The sequence below is a fragment of the Protobothrops mucrosquamatus genome, unplaced genomic scaffold, assembly GCF_001527695.2.
Source record: "Protobothrops mucrosquamatus isolate PMUCROS unplaced genomic scaffold, P.Mucros_1.0 scaffold8, whole genome shotgun sequence".
Classification (NCBI taxonomy): Eukaryota; Metazoa; Chordata; class Lepidosauria; order Squamata; family Viperidae; genus Protobothrops; species Protobothrops mucrosquamatus.
In genome coordinates this window covers 2,561,512-2,583,729 of record NW_015386395.1, presented here as the reverse complement: position 1 = coordinate 2,583,729, position 22,218 = coordinate 2,561,512, and the positions used below count along the sequence as shown (strand labels likewise).

The window sequence follows — 22,218 nt, the reverse complement described above, 5'->3', positions numbered from 1 at the left end:
CCCCCCCCCCCCCCCCCACTCTCTCACCTCCATGATGCAGTTTGCAGCCTCCGCCATCTTGCGAATGAGACAGAAAAGAGAACCGCTGGCCGGACTCCCCCAGCCTTGTTCAGTCGAGGGGAGGAGACTGGGCGTTCCATTGGGCGGCCTCGGCGTCATTCAAAAGGAATGGGGGGGAGGAAAAGAGGGCAGCCCCGCCTCCCAGGTTTTCATTGGTCGATGGGGTCTCCTTCAGTCAGAAAGGGAAAGGGCCCTCCCTCACGTTATTTCAAACCGTATTGGGCGCACTTAGAGGAAGGACTCGACGCGCGCAGGCGCAGACTCTTTTTTGCGTTCGATAGACAAAAAGTGGGGAGCGTTGGGAAACGCCTCCTCATGATTGCCATTGGTGAAATAAGAAACCTTTCACCAATAAGGATCAGAGGAAATTTCTCCGATAATTTATTGGTGAATGTAGATGTCAGTTACAGCAAGGTATCTGCGTTTCTCCCAGCCTTTGGTGTCTTAATTTCTAAGGGGTGGGAAGAAGCAACGCATTGATTACCTGAAGTGGCTGTCAAAGAAGAGCGTTCTCATTTAAACCTCATATTGCAGCCTATTTCACCATGAGGGAAGTACAATATGACAAAAGATGGGAGGGAGGAGGCGCCATTTATTTTGAAGGAGAAAGAACCGTGGCAAATACCGAAAACTCTCAGTTCCCAAAGTATTAAGATAAGATAACCTTTGTCATTTTTTACTGGGAGCACATTAAAAATGAAGTTCTCTTGCCTGCTCTCAAAAAAAAGTATATATCTACCCATACACATAACACACATATATACAAATTCTATATATACCGTACATACACACACACACACACACACACCACTATCCATTTTGAATACATAGCAGAAAGAGGAAACTTCTGACTTCACAAGGTTGATGCTATATGGGACAAAATTGTGACTGAATCTAGATGTTCTGCTTCGGGTACCACAAAGCCTCCTCCCAGAAAGTAACAAGGAAAACAGGTCGTGAAGAGGATGTGTAGAGTCCCAGATAATATTGCGGACCCTGTTCAACCATCGCTTATATGCCATGTTCTGGATAGAATTATTGAAAGCTATACTCCTTGCAATTGCCTTCAGAGGGGAATATGCCCATCCTAGAACTAGGGGAAACACGATTGGCTGTCGAGGTGCCATTCAATAGCAAAATGTCGCTTATTAAATCTTTTTTGTCTTGGGGGGTCATATTTTAATTAACCACCTCTTATAATATCCTTCATTCGCTTTTCAACGACCTGTTTGCCATTTTAGATATGCCATTGGTAGAAAATCAAATGCAGCAGCAGTTATTAGTATAGCAATTCAGTGATTTATATTAATCAATCACGTTCTACTGGGAAGACCGAAGCATCTGGCTGGCCCTTTTGCTCATAGGCTGGCACTTTTGTTAATTGGTGGAAATTAGGATCAATTAATAAACTAACCGATATCACTGGCTGCTTTTGTGATCATTCATGGGGCGCGAACTTTCTCCACCAACGAATGAAAGCTTCCTGGAAAATAAGGGGCGGGTCTTTTGAATTCTCTCGTGGAAGCTGGTTGGTAGAAGTTTGGCTCTTTCCTATTGGTCCGACGTGAGGCCATTGACAAAAATGTGTTAGAGAAGTTGGGAAAACGTGCGTGTGCGGGTGTAATATGTTGGGTAGCTTCTCGATCAATGCAGAGGAAGTTTTCTTTGTTTTTAAAAAAGCAAGGTCGACTAACCGGAGTCTGTTATTTAATACAATTAATAGAATAATTTATTGCCAAATGGGAAATCTTGAATAAATGCTCAAAACATTGACAAATTCTTTGCAACTCGAAACTAGACAGTAATTGTGGGGAGCATAAAAGTGTTTTAAACACCATCACGATGTGTCTTATAAGAACAAATGATACCAAGAGGCACCAGATCCCCATGAGCTAAAGTAAAAGAAACTGGGATTGCATCTGTCATATTCCCTCTTATTTTTCTATTTTAATTTATAATCCTATGTTATGAAAATTGTTCTTGAATCAGTCTCTTGTAGCCTATCTTACCACATAAGAATGTTGCTAAGATAAAATGAAGGGAGCTGGGGAATTTTTGATTCAGCTTTTCCTGATGTGCTGTCATCTAGGTAAGTCAGGTTTCATTCTACTTCCAACCAAAGGACCTTGAGCTCACAATTATGTGGAAAATTGGTTTAGTGCTTTTGAAGGCTGAAAATAGAAATGAAAAAAGTAATAAAATAAAAATCTCATGCAACTAAATCTCAATTATAAATTCTATGGTGCATAAAACCCCATGCATGGGTTATAGCCCTTATGTTCCATATAAGTAAGCTATCCAAAGACATCCAAATCATAAAGAATCTGTATCCGCATCATGTAGCAAATGTGAAACTAGGCCAAAAATACTCAGCTGATGCAGAAATAAGAAGGGTCAGGCAGGGATGTATTCTGTCTCCACTGTTGTTCAATATCTACTCTGAGTCAATCTTCAACGAGGTACTGGAGAACATCGATGCCGGCATCAAAGTAAATGGTGTTTGGATCAACAACTTAAGATATGCTGATGATACAGTTCTGCTTGCCAGTAAGCATGAAGACCTCATCAGCTCCTCATCAACAGTCACAGAAATATCTGAAAAATACGGCTTGAAGCTTAACACCTCAAAAACCAAGATCATGGTCGTCAGCAAACAACCTGTTAATTTACCACCAATAAATCCAGAAGGAATACCACTAGAAAAAGTTGAAAAGATCACGCACTTTGGTTCTGATTTACATGAAAGCTGGGACATGACCACTGAAGTAAAGACAAGGATAGAGAAAGCTCGAACAGCATTCTTCAAAATGAAAAAGGTCTTCTGCAGTCACGACATAAGCCTAAGACTGAAAATCAGGCTTGTCAGATGCTATATTTTTTCTATCTTGTTCTATGGAGTAGAGAGTTGGTCTCTGACAGAAGGTCGCCTGAAGAGACTAGAAGCATTTGAAATGTAGATTTACAGGCAGCTGTTATGTATAAGCTGGGTTGACAAGATCAGAAATGAGGAGGTGATAAGCTGCCTGGGAAAGCCAAGGGAAATAATCAAAACAATTAAAAAACAAAAATTAGAATATTTCGGACATGTGATGCGACACCCAGAAAAATACGGCACACTCCATTTAATCCTCCAGGGAAAGATTGAAGGCAAACGAGGTCCAGGCAGAAGAAGAACATTGTGGCTTCAAAATCTAAGGGATTGGTTTGGACAAAACTCAGCAGCACTTTTTCGTGCGGCTGCTGATAAAAACAGGATCGCCAACATGATCACCAACGTCCGATAATGGATATGGCACAAGAAGAAGTGTTTCTTCCACATTTTTTCCCTTAGAAACTTGCCCATTCAGTGGCTGTTTTGAAACCTATAAACGTTGCCTTTTGAATGAAAATAGCATGTGCGGGTGAATAACACAGAATATAACTAAATCAGGCAAAATTCATGTTTCCCTCTTTTAATTGCTTCTCATTCAGGGCCTTGGGATAAGCACAGATAAAATACTACCTAAATACAATCACAATTGAGCCCAAAGTGTCTGTTACTAAGCAAAACAGTTTTTAAGTGAGTTTTGCCCCATCTTAAGACCTTTCTTACCACAGTTAAGTCAATCACTGCAGTTGTTAATAGCATGGATGTTAAGTGAATCTGGCTTCCCCGTTGACTTTGCTTTGTCAGATCATCAAAGGTGATTATGTGACCTCTGGACACTGCAACTGTCATATATATGAATCAGTTGACAAGTGGCCAGATTTTGGTCACCTGACGCTGGGGATGCTGCAATGGTTGTAAGTGTGAAAAATGGTCATGTCACTTTTTTCAGTGCCATTGTAACTTTGAAATGAACTGTTGTTAAGTCAAGGACTATCTGTAATACAATTTGTTCTTCATGTCCGCTTTAAGATCTGCATAGTTTAAGACTCGGCTTACCACAACATCAATAATTTCAGGTCTGACGTCCTGTCTACTCTGTCTTCAGCCCCTGCTAGGTGGGTTAATATTTTGTAGCCTGGTTTATCTGTTCTACACTGTGACTATTAATATCCCAACAATCAAAAGGTTATTTCCCTGGCAATCTCTGTCTACTTGTGATTTTCCATCTTTCTTTAGCCTCCCCATTTTTTAAATTTGTTTTCTCTGCGTTACTTCCTTTTATCCCATAATCTCCTTTCACTTCAAACTTTATGCTGTAGTCTTTTACTCCGATTCTTCACATTGGAAACCCATTATTCAGCCACAATCATTTTTTTATCAACTGTCCTGTCCCTACCGGATGTTTTTACCCTTGGTTTTCTTTCATTACAGGTAGTCCTCAACTTCTTACAACCACAGTTGAGTCCAAAATTTATGTTGCTAAGTGAGAAATTTGTTAAGTGAGTTTTGCCCCATTTTACAACTTTTCTTGCCACATTTGTTAAGTGGATCACTGCAGTTGTTAAATCAGTACCACAGCTGTTAAGTGGATCTGGTTTCCCCATTCACTTTGCTTGTCAGAAGGTTGCAAAAGGGGATCACATGATTCCAGGCCAAGGCAACCATCATAAATGTGAGTCAGTTGTCAAGCATCCAGATGTAAACCGTGGGGTATGCTGCAAAGGTCGTCAGTGAAAAATGGTCATAAGTCCCTTTTTTCAGTGCTGTTGTAAATTAAAACAGTCACTAAGTGAACTATTGTAAATCGAGGACTGCCTGTACTTCCTATCTACCACATTTTCTTTTTGCCTCCAAATCTCACCGTGCATTCACCTGCTTATTTTTTTGCCCTCCCTTTCGATTTCCCTTCCACCGAAAGTAATTTCCAGGAAGCCTCCATTCTCTTCCCCCCCCCCCCCCACCTCTGCCCTGTCTTCGCGACGGCAGCGACGCTACTCCTTTAAGTCCTTGTAACAACCTCCTAGGCGTGGCTTCGGGGTCTGCGTGGTCCAGGCGGTGGCGGTGGAGGGAGGGGGTCGGACAGGGAGTCCTTAGACTTCGGCTCCCGAGAGGTAAGTGCGAGCGGGCTTCCCCACACTTCGCCAAGAGATCGGGGTCCTCCATTCCTTTAAAGGCCAAAAGAATCTTGCTGGTCTGTTTTGTTTTGTTTTTTTCAATGCACAAAATCCTTTATTCATTCCTAGCTCCTTCCTGCATCCCCGATTTCTCCCGGGACTGAGCCCTGAGTGCTCCACTGCAAATCGTGCGACGTTGATTTCCCTCTTCATAGTCATTAATGTGCCCTCCCCCCCCCCGGGCAACTTAGAGGCACAAATTTGGTTTCTTCAAAATCTTGAGATTTTCTCCCATCCCCCGTTCCTGTTTGCCTGCAGCCCCTTAAAGGAAAGGAACTTTGTTGCCTGTTCTTTCCTTTGCACGTCACCCTGTCCAAATAAGGGACCCGGTGTAGAAAACGGGGATTGGGGGGGGGGGGGCATCGTTTCTTTTAGCCCATCGTCTTAAACTTAAGAGTTGCTTTTCATGATTTAGCATTCTTCTTTCCTTGCTGTGCCCAGGAACCTTATAGACTACTCTCCGGTCTAACTCCCAGATGAACCCCTTTTGGAAAGATCCAGGACATAAATCTGTTGCAGCCTCCCCCATTCCAGGCGATTTCCACCATCTTACCCTGTTCCTTCCTTCAGCTGTTGCTGCTACTCCAGACTAAAAAGACAAGCATCTCAAAGATCATGTTGGAAGAGCCAGAGAGGGGGGGGGGACAATTGATTTACAATGGTTTTTTAGAACCAGGTAGGCCGGCAACTGGGTGAGGTTGCAAGATAGACACGTGACATATTTAGTGGGGAGGTTTAGATAAAACTAGGATCTAAGATGCAGAAGAGTTCTGAAGTGCCACCTGCTGCAACTGGTCCTGAGCAGATATTGGCCTGTCTTTTGACCACATCTTCCTTTCTCTTTCTCCAGGTTAGGCCCTGACACCCCCTCCCCACCCCCAAGTCCTCTTGCCCTTGCTTTCGTCCTCTTGAGACTATGCCGCTGACCCGCAGCCTGTCTGTGACCTCCCTCTCTGGGTTGGAGGATTGGGAAGATGAACTTGACCTTGATAATGCCATTCTTTTCGAAGTGGCTTGGGAAGTGGCCAATAAAGGTACGTAGTGACTATTTTTAAAGAAGATCTTAGGGAAATGATCGGGTTTCCAAAGTTGGAGCAGGAGAGAGTTTGGGAATTGGAAGGCCTGGATTTCTTGTGGGAAGGTGGCTGGAAACAGATTCTGCAGAACTATTTGCAAGCCAAAGGATGAGCAGTATTGAAAGAACTGAGGCCAGAATTCAAGTATCACCTGGGAATGGAGTCTGTAGAAACGAAGACTTATCTGATTGCTGGTCAAAGACTCTTTTGGTTGAGCAGGTAGAGAAGGATCAGGCCTAATCAACCATTATATGGGCAACTCATTGAATTGTGAAAGGGCATGACATGGAGACAGGTTGTCTGTCTTTAAAAATGATTGACTGGCATGTTGAATGTTAAAGCAAAATGTGTTTATATTAAAAAAAAATCCTCATGTGGGGGGAAAGGAAGTTCTTGTAAGGTTGCAGTTTCTTCCAAGCAACATTGCTCAGCACTTTAGGAAAACTCTTAGACCTTTCCTCCCTCCCTTTGCAGTTCTCGGATCCTCCCATCCATAAATCTTTCATATGTGGGTTAGTGCTGTCTGAGATGACACTACCCTTTTATAGTGAACATTTCCAGGGAAGTCCAATTCAGCAAGCTGCTGTCACTGTGTGTTCATTGAGAAGATCCTCTTCTGGAAAACAGCTACTACACATCTGGAGGTTTAAGGCACCGAGATCCCAAGGATAGTGTTTCAGGCTGTCTTTCCCTGTAATAATGTGACTGTGTGGAAAAACAACTAAAACAGCACTACATTCTTAACAAAAGGATAGGGATTCCCAGTAAATCTGAATATGTCAGCGTTACTATAAAACTGTTCTCATGTGCTTGCTTTAGGAATAACCGCTTTTAAAGCTAATTAAAGATCTTTTGGGCTGGGTTGAATTTTGAGCATCTGCTGTGTATATTCTTGATATGTACTTAGTACAATATATGCACATGAAATACATACAAGCTCTCTCCTCCACTGCATAAGAAACTTTTGAAATGCTACTCATTCCTTCAGAAGCTGCATCTCTGTTTAGATCTACCTTCAGGTCAGGGTAACTGCTTACCACAGCACATGACCACTGAACAGGATCTTCCCCAATGTGATTTTTTAATGCATTATTTTTTTTCTATCAAGTACTAGAATAGATTATCACCAATATGCAGGATGTAGAAAACCTGGGGTCCTCTTTAGATAGCTTCCAATTCTCTCAGTGCCAGCAAAAAGGGGGCTTTGCGTGCATGCCTTTGAGTAACTCTTGATTCCTGGTGATTACCTGCATAAGTCCTTGCAGTTCACTTGGCAATATTTTTGAAAGTGATGTACTATCGTCTTTGTCACACAGCTGAGAGAATGACTGGCCTGTGTCAGCTAGCTTCAGGCCTAAGGCAGAATTAGAACTCATGGTCTACAACAAACCTACAGAATTATTGGTGCGCACAAAGATCCTGGTGGATAATCATTGTAAATTAGAATCTGTTTAATGCAGCAAATCCTGCTGAATGCAGGATTCCATGCCAATACAAATAGAATTTGTAATTTTGCAAAAAAGAATTGGCTTTTAAGCCTTTTTGTGAATCTACATACATATATGTAAATATACATCTAAATGATATCATTAATAGAGTTTTAAATGCCACATTTCACTTTAAATATTTTATCACTGAATTTACCAGGAATGACCGTATCAGAAAATTAGTCTAGTCAACCACTTGTATCTTTAAAGAATTGTTGCAATGTGAAATAGCAATAGTACTACTGCTGGTCAAGATGTTCGTCCCTTTATTTCATACATTCCTTCTGTTCTTCATCTGTCTTCCCCACAGACTATTAGTATAATGATTTTGTGAACTTTCCCCACAAAGTGATTTTTTTTCCTATGATTTTTTTTAAAATCTGCATAGGACCTTTCCCTGAATCGACTACAGGTATTGCCTTTTTCTTGTCAATGGGTGGTACCATTTTGGTACTAAAAATGATGGTCTTAGAATACAAGATGATACTTGGGGCCATCTCTACCTCTGAATAGGGTACCTGCCTCAGTTGTGGGTTGTTCCCTCAGATAAGACTACCTGCATGTTTTGTGGCCTATCTATGTCCTTTGCCCTGTGATAATTTGCAGGACTCTCATCGCTTCTGTTCAAGTAAGCAAGCAAGAATAAAGAGTCATGGGGTTTTTTTTTGCTTCAGGCAAGTACATTTCTGGAGAAGCTTTGGATCTTCTGAACAGGTTGCAGATACATCAGTATAGAGTACATTCATTGTGGAATGCAGGATACAAAATCTTGGGTGTGTGATGCAGGCACTCAGAGGAGAAATGGGACAGAGTTCAACTTATTGTTCATTTTTCCCCCTCTGGATCTTTAATTGACAACTGACTGCAGCTCCAAGATGAGACTTGGCCTAGAGCTAGAGAGAGAGAAGCAATGCCCTGTGGTGTTGATATGAGAGGCCGGCATTTGCCTAGTTCTAAAATGCCTTAGAAAAGCATGCAATTGTAATTGATGTGTGATAGGAAGGCCAGGTTCTGATGTTTGGAGGCAGCAGCTCAAGAAAGGTCTCTAAAAAAGAATTTAATCTGGTCTTATAAATGAAGGTGAATATATGTGTCCCAGGATAATGTTGCAGGATCCAATTGGGGTCGGTCACCAGGACCACCGTTTTGTCTTCCAAGCTTTCAGACTCGTACTGGAGCCCATCTTCAGGGAACTTCTCTCTAGCGGAGTGTGTGTTAGTTAATCTGCTCTTTTTCATTGTGCTATTAGAGTGTTTGACATCTTATGAACTTTGAGAGGGCAGGTTCCTGCCTTGTGTTGCTTACAACATAAAATCTAGTATACTGAACCAACAGAGGAAGGGGAGAGTAGTGAGGCAATCAGGAAGCAAGATAAGTTTGTTTCTAAACCACGTGCTCATTTTTTGTTACAGGGTGAGTAATAGAAGAGTAACAATGGTTGACTCCTTGCTAATTGGGAGCCTTGCTTAATTTTTTTTAAGAAAAGAGTTTGTGGTTATAGTGGGTAGGGGGACGATGTGCTATTAGGGAGACTTTCCATGATTTGAGTTAGTTCAAGATAGTCTTGGATGTTTTTCCTCAGGAGAGTTGCATTTTTCTCCTTTTTTTGCTATATTAAATCTTATTTTAGATTTAATAGCAGGATATTTCTTCTCAATGATACATTTGGGAGAGGTTTATAGGGGTCCAGAAAAGGATTTCAGAAGCTATAGACTGCCATTCCTTCAGCAAGGTATCTACGTTAAAGGATTGTGCCAAGAACTTTGTGGAAAAGATTTCCATTTCACTTCCTTGCTTCTGAGAGCAAATCTGAAATGCAAAATGCCTATAAGAGTGCCCTGTTCACTTTCTAGCTCTTCTGCTATGATAACGAAATGATCTCACAAAGAAAATCAATTTAACCCATAAAAGAAGTCTTCTCCAGCCTAAGTATCCTCCAGAAGTACGGACTTCAACTCCTAAAATTTCCCAGATAGCATGGTGACTGTTAAATTTTGGAAGAAGTGGACACATATATAGGGCACCCAAGCTGGAAAGGTTGCTTTGATGACTATTTGGATAAATCCTTCTGAATGCACACAGTTCCTCAGCAATAAGACATTACTGTTTCTCATGACTCTAAACCTCCACCTCTAGACACAGTCCAAGCTCTGTTTGGTTTCATTGAAAAGCTTCAAGATCTTATATTCTACAGTGCCATTTCCCATTCATTCTTCCCTCATAGAATATTCATGTGGGTGTTTTTATTGCTTTTCCGGTACAACTCCCTGTTTGGAAGAGGAAGCAAGGCTCCTCAAGAGGGGAGGAGAATGTAGTTGAAGGAGCCAGGGTCCTTGAGTGTAAAGTAAATACAGTGGTTTGTAAGTGCTGGCTGGGTTTGCCTGCTTCCCAGGAAGGGAGTTGGAGTCCAGCCACTTAGAGGAGATTGAATATATGAAGAAACGTCTTTCGGCTTAGTTGTATAGCATAAGACAGAGGTCCCCAACCTTTTGGGCACCAGGGACCGGTTATGTGGAGAGAGGTTTTTCCATGGGCCGGAGAGGGTGGTGGTGGTTTTGTGTGCCGCCTGCTTCTTGCTGATGGAGCTTGGCTTGTTTGTGTGGACCGGTTGCTGGCATGCCACGGACCGGGACCGGTTCACGGACCGGGGATTGGGGACCCCTGGCATAACACACACAGACACACACCGAGAGAAAGAGAGAGGGAGAGGGGACTAAGAACTGTTGCAGCAATCTTCTGTGCTGGATATGACTGATAACAGTCTGCCTGCTTCCATAATCCAGCTGCTTTTATGTGGGGTGCAGGTATAACAAAACTATGGTTTTGTTTAGGTCACTGGGGGTGCTTGTACCCCTAGGGGGTGCAAGATGATATTCCAGGGGGTGCAAAAACTTGGGTTTTCAAAGTTATAGTGTATATGCATAATTTGTTGCTGTTATTTCGAACATTTATATCAGAAGCGTTCTAGGGGTACGGTGTATAGAAAAGGTTGGCAACCTCTGGTTTAGGTGAATGGAACATAAAGAGTTTTGGGTTGATCATAACACTGAATTTTTGCTTTCTGGTGAAGTATTGGTCATTTTAGCTGGATCTGTCAAGTGTCTCAAAAATACAATGTTAAAATAACAGGATAAAACAATTGCACACGAAGCAGCGTCTAAAATGGGAGATCTAGACAAAAGAGAGAAAGCATTGTAAAGGCTTGAATGAATAACCATGATCTTTATCTGGACCAAAAAGATCATAAAGATAATATTAGGTGAACTTCTCTGGGAAATCTATTCCATAATCAGAGTATCATAAGCCAGGGGTGCCCAACCCCCAGTCCGTGGACCAGTACCAGGCCGCGGCATGCCTGCAATCAGTCCGCACAAACAAGCAAAGCCCCATCCGTGAGTTGCAGGCAGCACACAAAACCATGCACCCTCTGGCCCATGGAAAAACCTTTCTCCACAGAACCGGTTGGGGATCTCTATCATAAGCCACCAAAAGGCCAAATCAATCTCCTTGATACTCTCTACCACTTTGCTCATTTGGGAGGGTCGAAATGGAAGGCCAAAGAAGACCATAAGATTTGGATAGGGGGAATGCAGCCTTCAAGACTTTTAAGGTTCAAATCAGTCCTTTAAAAGGAATCTGGAAAGAGACTTATCAGCAGAGATTTTGATAAAGATCCCTCAGTGCAATGGGTTAAAAATGATGTACACACACAAAGGCTCACCAATAACTCTGCAACAGTGTACAAATTGCATGCAATTTCAAAATAGTTTTAGAAGTTTTCTACATTTGCCTAATTTCAATATTGAAACAACCATTGGGGCCAATAGCCAATAACAGGCCAATTTTCCATGCATTATTCAAAGTTACTTTTAAAGACATATTTAGATTGTGAAGACCGATGTCATTCAACCTTGACCAGCTTACCTTGATCTTCACCTGATAGGTGTTGACTACACTTCCCATAATTGCACAGCAGCATGGTTAAAAACATTGTGTTAGCAAAATCTGCAGTAATTTAAAAGGGATTATATGAAAAAATATGCTACTTTGTCTGTCCTGGAGCTACAGCTGATGAATTTCACATTTAGAGTCAAGTGAGCCTAGGCTGATCAGATACTGAAATCTGTACATTCTTAGATTTATTTTAAAAGGTTTATGTTGCTTGTTACATATTCAGGATGTATTAGCATATCCATACAATGTAGAAGAATAAATTGCATTAAATAAAGCCATTAGAGCTGATTTTCCCAACTTCGGCAACTTTAAGATATATGGGCTTCAACTTCCAGAATTCAACTTCTAAAGCTGGCTGAGGAATTCTGGGAGTTGAAGTCCATACACATCTTAAAATTGCCGACCGGCCTGCAGGTTGGTAGTTTGACACCCCTGCTCTAAAGCTTCTTGACTAAGGTGGGTGCTCAGGATAATTTACAAGCATGCAAGGAGAAAACAAATATTTATTCTCTCTTCTTTTAGTTGGTGGGATCTTCACTGTTATCCAAACGAAAGCCAAGATTACACTGGATGAATGGGGCGAGAATTACTTCCTGATTGGACCTTACCTGGAATTGAATGTGCGCACACAGGTGGAGCTGATAGAACCTCCCCACCCTGCCATTCGCCGAACCATTGACTCCATGAATTCAAAAGGATGTAAAGTAAGAGACTGCAGGATGGAGGGGGGGGGAAATATGTGGGACTTGCGCCTCAGTGGGCTTAATTCTCAGAAGCAATTCTTTGCCTCTGTCGGTGAGGAATGTTTATGGATACAGCGGTACACCAAGAATATTCAATTCAGTTCATTGTAATTCTAGTTTAAAAGGAATGTCAGGTAGCTGGTGATAGGTAAAAGCTCTACTTTAGGCTAGGAAGAAAGAATTTCAAGTCAGAGGAGATTAGAGATAACTTTGTCTCTGAGGAATCTACATAGATGCATATATACATATCCAGCATGCTGTTTCATCCTGGACTAACCAACATAATGCCAAGCAAAAAGATGTAAATATTATAAGCTGGAGAAATGAAGGCATTGTAAGTAAAGTACAGGTATTGCTCGACTTACGACCACAATTGAGCCCAAAATTTATGTTGCTAAGTGAGACATTTGTTTAATGAGTTTTGCCCCATTTTACAACCTTTCTTGCCACAGTTGTTAAGTGAATCGCCACAGTTGTTAAGTTAGTGACACGGTTGTTAAGTGAATCTTGCTTTCCCATTGACTTTGCTTGTCAGAAGGTTGCAAAAAGTGATCACTCTGGGACACCGCAACCGTCATAAATGTGAGTCAGTTGCCAAGCGTGTGAATTTTTGATCACATGACCATGAGGATGCTGCAATGGTCACAAGTATGACAAACAGTCATTAACAGTGCTGTTGTAACTTTGAATGGTCACTAAATGAACTGTTATAAGTCAAGGATTACCTGTAGTTCATAATACCATCACTACATTCTTTATATTCTTACAAACTGTCCTTGCAAGTTATATGCATACATAATTTCATACATTTCCTTTTGTTCTTTAAACTTCTCACTCTTTTTGAGGATCTCATCAACTCCACCCAACCACAGCTTTCTTGGTTACTCCCAATCTACTCATTCTTCCTTCTTATCTTTGTTTGGCAATGTGACTCCTATTAATATCTTCTATATGACCAAAGTATCTCAATATATATTTTTCATAGTGGTCTCTCTCTTGTATTTGATTCATCCATTCAGCACTGATTGATTTTTGACTGTATTAAGTACTCCATTCCCATCACACTGCATTTCCTCTGATATATTCATCTTTCATTTCCATATAAAATGTAGGCAGAAATCTACATTTATACACATCCATTATATGTCTTTCAATAGACATTCTCATAATAGACTATTTACTATATTTTTTTCAGCATTTGCACATCTTAAAATTTCTCTATCCATTTCTCTATATTTAACAAACATCATGGATGCAAATTCATCTATTTTTGCCATTTCTGAATAATTTACAATTGTTCATTTTTGTTGTCAGATGCAAGTACTTTGTTTTCTGATAGAGTGTTTAGATCCATACTTCTTATTGCACCATATGCTCTGTCTAATATTTGTTGGAAATCATTTGTGCACACAAAAGTACACCTATTCATGTCCCCAAATTACACAACTGTAATAACATTTCAAGCATTATCCATGAATGCATTAAGCAATCAAAGGGATGTCACTCATTCTTGTCTTACTTCCTGTTTAATGTTGAACCATTTGTTAAGAATTCTGTTAAAGAATTACAGTTGGGCAATCAACTTTCCTATTTTATAATTTCATTTTTTTACTATTTGCTACAGTTATGTTCCAAGTTACAGTGTTTCAAATAATTGATCACCATTGGATGAACCCATGTGTATTGCTCTCTATCATCCAGGAGGTTTTGATCAATCCAGGTTTTAGATACAGTAATTCTTTTTAGTAAGTTGAAGAAGGTATAGACCATATTTCCATGTGAGTCCTTGTGGACCAAAACAGGTAGTCCTCAATTTACAACCACAATTAAGCCCAACATTTTTATTATTAAGTGAGACATTTGTTAAGTGAGTTTTGCCCCATTTTATGACCTTTCTTGCCACAGTTAAGTGAATTACTGCAGAAATTAAATTAGTAATTCAGTTGTTAAATGAATTTGGCTTCCCCATTGACTTTCTGTCAGGTCACAAAAGGGGATCACATGACCCTGGGACATTGCAACCGTCATAAATATGAGTCAGCTGCCAAATGCCTGAATTTTGATCATGTGACCATGGGGATGGTGCAATGGACATAAGTGTGAACAACAATCATGTCACTTTTTTCAATGCCTTTGTTACTTCAAACGGTCATTAAAAGAACTGTTGTAAGTCGAGAACTATCTGTATCAGGTTGCCTGTATTCCACTAACCAGGAGATTCTTGCAGTGTACTCACACATAAACAAATCCTGAGATATTATAAGGTTTCCAAAAGTCAGAATCTCAGCAATCTCACTCTGAAATCTGGTGAAGTCTTCCATGAGAATGCTGAAATTGTGCAAGATTTATGCAACATTTAAAATTATTACTTTAATTCACTGTGGACACCTTTTGAGATACTACTGTACTTCCAGGAATCCACAATTAACTCTGGGCTATATGAACATTTAATAAATATCTCTGGGCTATATGAACATTTTGAAACAACTCTTCTAAGATCATTGGTTCCTTTTTAAAATTAGTTTTCCTCTTTTTTTCTTTGTATACTTTTGATGCATTAAAAAGGACAAGAAGATAAAAAGAAATGACTCTTAGTTAAATTAATTAAATGGGACCTCCATCAATGGGAGAAATTGGGCCAGATTATGAGATAGATGGAAACCTTGCTGGAAGACTGTTTAGAAGCATCAGTCTCCCTTCAGCCAGCAAATGATGTTTGATCTTTTGCAATTGGATTATTTTGCACCTGAACACCTTCAATCACTTGGAGAGAAGCTGTGGAAGTCACAATAGCCCTGCCAGCTCTTTCTGCAGGACCAGGACTGTGGAGGTTCTGCCCAGGTGACGGCATCCTACAGAGATTTTAATCCTCTTCTCCCTCAAAGTAAAAGAAACATTCTTCATCTCCAGGCCATCTCCAGTGAGATTACTCTAAAGATTTCTGCCTGTTGGTGGCCCAATCTGTTCATCTTTACATAGGAACATCAAGAGCAATTTAGGATTCCAGCGGTGTAGCGCAAGAAATAAATGTTAGTTGCCATTGAAGATCATTCTAATGCCAGGCATTTGTTTTTACTTCTCTTCTCAATTTCCAAATCTATGAGGATATGTCATGAATATGGAAATCCTCCCCCCTGAAATCCTTTCCTCTTGAAAGGCTGCAAAATGTTTTTAGGAAATTTCAGGTAGATTTAAAGCAAAAATAAGTTAAGTTGAGCTTAATGGAAATCTCACACATCTATGGTAATCTTTATTTCATTTATTTCACTTGAGAAAAGTTTGCTTTGCTGCTAGATTTTGGCAGCTTGATCTGTTAGCTATAGCAGGGCTTTTCAACCTTTTCACCTATTGTACCACTTTTAGGATATGGCAATATCTGAGTACCACCAGTCGCCTAGCAAGGTGTCAAAAATTTGATGACAAAAAAAAGAGGAAAAAAGTGATAAAGTACAGGTAGTCCTTGACTTACAACAGTTCGCTTAGTGACTGTTCGAAGTTACAGTGGCACTGAAAAAAGTGCCCCCCAAGCCACAGCCGAGCAAGACATCTGCCTGCCCACCCGGCGGCGTTCTTCCTCCTGTCCGAGGTTTTCATTGTTGTGAGCATTTCTGTTGAGGATTGGCAGTAGGGGTGGGGTGGGGGGGTTTATTCCCTTTGCCTGCTGGGTGGTTGCAGCAGGTTTTGGTTACTTCACATGACCCTGGGACACTGTGACCATCATAAATATGAATCAGTTGCCAAGAATCTGAATGTAAATCACAAGACTCTGGAGATGCTGCAACATTCCATCTGATCGGCGCTTCTTCTGGGATCAGCAGAAGCACTAGGATCAGTGCTGCTTTCCAGCTGATTGGTGCTTCTTCAGGGCTCAGCAGAAGCGCCAGGATCAGCGCCGAGCTCCAGTTGGAGCCTGGCGCTGATCCTGGCACTTCCACTGAGCCCTAACAGTCCTGAAGAAGTGCCGATCAATTGGAAAGCGGCACTGATTCTGGTGCTTCCACTGAGCCCTGACAACCCTGCAGCTCCAGCCATCTCTCGCTCAGGCTTGTGCGGTGCTGCCACTGGTTCAGCTCATTCCTCTCCCCCGCTACCACTTTTCTAGGATGGTCACGTACCACCTGCCAGGTGCCAGTGTACCACAGGTGGTACCCGTACCACTGGTTGAAAAGCCCTGAGCTATAGAATGAATTTTGGGAATGGGTGATATGCCACCAGCCCTATTTTAATCAGAGCTGGCAAGGATTGAAGCTGGGACTTTCTGTGTGCAAAGAGAATGAGGGTCCTGCCATTATGCTACAGGCTTCAAAACTGCATCATCGTGATGCAACCCACAAGTATGGGGAATATTTGCATGGGACGACATCTTCTTTCAAGATGCAGGTGTAGAAGGAGGGAGAATCTGTACTCTTCTAAAGTTGTTGAACTCCAGTTTCCATCCATGCCAGCGAGAATCACCACAAAGATAAGAATGAGGAGAGTTGTGATCCCACAACTGCTGAAGGACCCAGGGAGTCTCATGCCCGCTTTAAAGTCATTAGAACACAGATGAGCAAAAGATTTGTATTGTGGGGGTTTTTTTTGCTGCTGCATATCTGTAAGCAAATATTTTAAAATATTAAGATAATGCCGAGTTGTCTTCTCACTCTTGAGTTATTGTACAAATGCAAATAGTCATATTTGCTCACATTCCCTTCCCAGAAGAAGACAGGAAAAATGCATTGGTATGTTCTAATGCATTTGGTTTGTGGGACTTCACGTATATAGACAAGTCCCCATTAATTGATAAACTGTGGAAAACAATGACAGACCCCAGCCACTGTGACAAAACCCAAGAATGTTGGTTTATAGCTCCCAAAACTAGGATTATAAATCTGGGCACAGATCTGTATATTGTTCATCCAATTAGCCAGAAATTTTGGCTTATCTTTGTATCATGTAAGTACTGGTTCCAAATTGGATACGATATCAAATATGTTATGATCAGTTCCCTGATGAAACCACCTAAAACAGTTACAAGCAAGCAGGAAAACAATGGTGTAAAAACAAATTTAAATGTATGCTGGAACTATTGAATGTAGATATTGAGTATTTCCAGTATGGAAGGTACATAAAGCATACATTTAATATTCCCTCTTTTTTTACTTCATTTTTCTATTTCCTAACCTCATTTCAGAGCAAGAGGTTATTTTGGGTTGCCCAGCAAAAAAACAACCCCAGGGAAAGCGACCTTTTATAAAATGGAGATGAGGTAACATGAACCAGAGACTAAAATTAGAGATGTACAAACACACATGGTGTACATATCTCTGCAGACTTTGGTATGTGAAATGAGTGGAGAAGGGATGATGATCTCATGAATTAAAGCAGGTCTGAGAGATGAAAGAGAAAAAGAGTACTGGATTAAAATGGAGTCATGATTTACAAGGTCCACTGGAAAGTAAAAAGCATTTGGAGAATTTGAGAGTTAAAAATAAGTTACCGAGATATTCTCCTCAGATTTGGAGGTCTGCAAAATCTGAAGTGCAGAAGTCATGATCTAAGCTTCCTTGCATGTACAGATTTCACATTAAATGTATACACAAATAGTTTTAAGAAGCTTACTTTTTCGTAATTCCATTGATAAATCTAATGGGTATAAAGTTGAAGTATTTCAGCTTGAAGTATTTCAGCTTCTGCAGAAAAATATGTATTATATTTCTAGCACACAAAACAAAAGACAAAGTTTGAACATGTAAATAGGCAGAGCTGAAAATTCAGATGATTTAAAGTAGAAGTATATGTGGAACTTCCTTATATAAGATCCCCTTCTTTTATATTCTTCACTCTTGATGGTTATCTTTTTTTTTTTTTGCTATATGCAGTGTGCTGATTCAGCATTCCTTTTTTCCCCTGAAATTGTAAAATGCATGTTCCTTCAAGAATCTGAGAGACAAAATGCTTGTTCATCATTTTAGAACATAGCCTTTTTCGCCTTTTTCGCCGAGCCCTGAAGGCCCATCTATTCCGTGCGGCTGGTCTGGCGTAGTTTGATTATGTTTTAGTGGGGGGTTTTGTATGGGTGTGTTTTTGGAACAGGCCCGTTATTTAATTTGATTTTAGAACTGCCTATATTTATCATTGTTTTTATTATCGCCTGTTCACCGCCCTGAGTCCCGTAAGGGAGATAGGGCGGTATATAAATTCAATAAATAAATAAAATAAATAAATAACCTCATGAGTAAGGATATTATTAAGTTGATGATAAAACTTGCTTAATTGAGCACTGACCTTTATGATTGATGCTTTGTTGATTGTGCTTTACAGAATATCTCTGGATTAGATACAAAAATGTCAATTTATACCTCTCCTATTCATTAATCTGCTGTCTGTCTAGGTTTACTTTGGCCGCTGGCTGATTGAGGGGGGTCCATATGTGATCCTCATTGATATTGGGGCAACCGCTTGGAGCCTGGATCGCTGGAAGACTGAATTGTGGGAAAGCTGCTCCATTGGGATTCCCTGGTATGACCGAGAGGCCAATGACGCCGTCCTCTTTGGCTTCCTCACAGCCTGGTTCCTAGGGGAGGTAAGGCAACATGTTTCTATCAGAAAACGTCCTCCTTTCCTCTCTCCCAATATCTTTCTCTTCACTCTCTTCTTCTGTTTTTTTTGTACAGTTTGCTGCACAGTGTGAAGAAAAGCCATTCATCATTGGTCATTTCCATGAGTGGCTATCTGGTGTTGGCCTCTTCCTCTGTCGGATCCGGAAACTTCCAATAGCTACCATCTTCACCACCCATGCTACCCTGCTTGGCCGCTACCTGTGTGCAGGAAGTGTGGACTTCTACAACAATCTGCAGACTGTGAGTCTTTTAACCATTAGGATTGAAAATCGATTGGTGGGTGGAGAATTCCTGGAAGTGTGGCACTCAGACAAATCAGCCATCACCAGGCACAGAGATATAAACAACATCTACATGCCATTCAAAAAAGACAATCAAAAAGCTAAAATGGAAACAAAATGACCCAAATACCTCTTTGCCTGCCATCAATACTCAGATAAGCAGAAATTAACATCAAGATTAATACTAGATCAACCATCAAGCAGTAAGCAATACTCTGCTCAAGAAACTACCAACTCAGACAAACAATCAAACAGTAAACAACAGCCTAATCGATTAACCACCAAGACCACTCCCACCAATACTGTCAGAGCAACTCACTTGTATAGAAACAGAGCAAACCCAACTTCCTGTTGCACTGATAACGCTACCTAGTATGGGTAACAATACTATGACCGTTTTTCACAGTTATGACCTTTGCAGCATCTCCATGATTATGTGATCAAAATTCAGATGCTTGGCAACTGGTTCATGTTTATGACTGTTGTAGTGTCCCTGGGTCATGTGATCACCTCTTGCGACCTGACAAGCAAAATCAATGGGGAAGCCACATTCACTTAACCAGGGCTTTTCAACCAGTGGTACGGGTACCACCTGTGGTACATTGGCACCTGGCAGGTGGTACGTGACCATCCTAGAAAAGTGGTACCGGGGGAGGGGAATGAGCTGAACCAGTGGCAGCACCACACAAGCCTGAGCGAGAGATGGCTGGAGCTGCAGGGTTGTCAGGGCTCAGCGGAAGCGCCAGGATCAGTGCCGCTTTCCAACTGATCGCCGCTTCTTCAGGACTGTTAGGGCTCAGTGGAAGTGCCAGGATCAGCTCCAGGCTCCAGCTGGAGCTCGGCGCTGATCCTGGTGCTTCTGCTAAACCCTGAAGAAGCACCAATCAGCTGGAAAGCAGCACTGATCCTAGTGCTTCTGCTGATCCCAGAAGAAGCACCAATCAGCTGGAATGTTGCAGCATCTCCAGGGTCTTGTGATTTACATTTAGATTCTTGGCAACTCATTCATATTTATGATGGTCACAGTATCCCAGGGTCATGTGACGTAACCAAAACCTGCTGCAACCACCCAGCAGGCAAAGGGAATAAAAACCAAACACCCCCCCCCACCCCACCCCTACTGCCAATCCTCAACAGAAATGCTCACAACAATGAAAACCTCGGACAGGGGGAAGAGCGCCGCTGGGTGGGCAGGCAGATGTCTTGCTCGGCTGTGGCTTGGGGGGCACTTTTTTCAGTGCCATTGTAACTTTGAACAGTCACTAAGCGAACTGTTGTAAGTCGAGGACTACCTGTACTTTATCACTTTTTTCCTTTTTTGGGGGGGGGGTCATCAAATCTTTGACACCTTGCTAGGCAACTGGTGGTATTCGGATGTTGCCATATCCTAAAAGTGGTACAATAGGTGAAAAGGTTGAAAAGCCCTGCATTTAACAACCGTGTTACTAACTTATCAACTGCAGTGAATCACTTAATGACTGAGGCAAGAAAGGTTGTAAAATGGGGCAAAACCCACTTAACAAATGTCTCACTTATGTTTGGGCTCAATTATGTCATAAGTCGAGGGCTCTCTGTAGTTGGAACTGGATTAACAAGAGAAAATGCTAAAAAAGCTATCCTCAGTTTTTCTAACTCTCAGTCTAGGCCAGGGCTTTTCAACCTTTTCACCTATTGTACCACTTTTAGGATATGGCAATATCTGAGTACCACCAGTCACCTAGCAAGGTGTCAAAAATTTGATGACCAAAAAAAAAAAAAAAAAGGAAAAAAGTGATAAAGTACAGGTAGTCCTTGACTTACAACAGTTCGCTTAGTGACTGTTCGAAGTTACAGTGGCACTGAAAAAAGTGCCCCCCAAGCCACAGCCGAGCAAGACATCTGCCTGCCCACCCGGCGGCGTTCTTCCTCCTGTCCGAGGTTTTCATTGTTGTGAGCATTTCTGTTGAGGATTGGCAGTGGGGGTGGGGGGGGGTTATTCCCTTTGCCTGCTGGGTGGTTGCAGCAGGTTTTGGTTACTTCACATGACCCTGGGACACTGTGACCATCATAAATATGAATCAGTTGCCAAGAATCTGAATGTAAATCACAAGACCCTGGAGATGCTGCAACATTCCATCTGATCGACGCTTCTTCTGCGATCAGCAGAAGCACTAGGATTGCTTTCCAGCTGATTGGTGCTTCTTCAGGGCTCAGCAGAAGCGCCAGGATCAGCGCCGAGCACTGATCCTGGCACTTCCACTGAGCCCTAACAGTCCTGAAGAAGTGCCGATCAATTGGAAAGTGGCACTGATTCTGGTGTTTCCACTGAGCCCTGACAACCCTGCAGCTCCAGCCATCTCTCACTCAGGCTTGTGCGGTGCTGCCACTGGTTCAGCTCATTCCCCTCCCCCGCTACCACTTTTCTAGGATGGTCACGTACCACCTGCCAGGTGCCAATGTACCACAGGTGGTACCCGTACCACTGGTTGAAAAGCCCTGGTCTAGGCACCCATTTGTTAGCACTCATGAGAGGATTACAGAAGAATTTCACAAAGAAAAATTGTAGAATTATTAAGTTCTTAGAATCTTGGAAATTAGATTATTGAATTGCATTCTCCTTTGTTCAACCGTCAAGATACTACTGGTAGCCCTTGACTTAAAACAGTTCATTTAGGGACCGTTCAAAGTTACAGTGTCACTGAAAAAAGTGATTTAGGACCATTTTTCATACTTAACCACCATTGCAGCATCCCCATGGTGATTATGTGATCAAAATATGGATGCTGGGCAACTGGTTCATATTTACGACGGCTGCAGTGTCCCAGGGTCACGCAATCTGCTTTTGCAACCTTCTGACAAGCAAAGTCAATGGGGAAGCCAGATTCACTTAACAACCGGGTTGCAAACCTATCAATTGCAGTGATTCATTAAACAACTGTGGCAGTAAATGTTGTAAAATGGGACAAAACTCACTTAACAAATGTCTCACTTAA

The 22,218-nt window shown here is 41.5% G+C and overlaps 2 protein-coding genes across 3 annotated transcripts in view; one reads left to right on the top strand and one right to left on the bottom strand.

The window, feature by feature from the left end:
* The window catches only part of LOC107282500 (protein arginine N-methyltransferase 1), an 18,961-nt gene extending 18,867 nt beyond the window's left edge, over positions 1–94 (bottom strand). For both annotated transcript variants that reach the window (XM_015810278.2, XM_015810281.1), the window contains exon 1: positions 28–94. In XM_015810278.2, coding sequence (XP_015665764.1) covers positions 28–57 — 30 coding nt within the window. In that variant the 5' untranslated portion in view covers positions 58–94. The remainder of the gene's footprint in view (positions 1–27) is intronic.
* Positions 95–6,000: 5,906 nt separating this feature from the next.
* Positions 6,001–22,218, top strand: part of LOC107282498 (glycogen [starch] synthase, muscle-like) — a 34,996-nt gene continuing 18,778 nt past the window's right edge. Inside the window, exons 1-4 of the mRNA XM_015810276.1 lie at positions 6,001–6,137; positions 12,143–12,324; positions 18,737–18,928; positions 19,020–19,205. Of these exons, the coding sequence (XP_015665762.1) occupies positions 6,020–6,137; positions 12,143–12,324; positions 18,737–18,928; positions 19,020–19,205 (678 nt within the window). The 5' untranslated portion in view covers positions 6,001–6,019. The remainder of the gene's footprint in view (positions 6,138–12,142; positions 12,325–18,736; positions 18,929–19,019; positions 19,206–22,218) is intronic.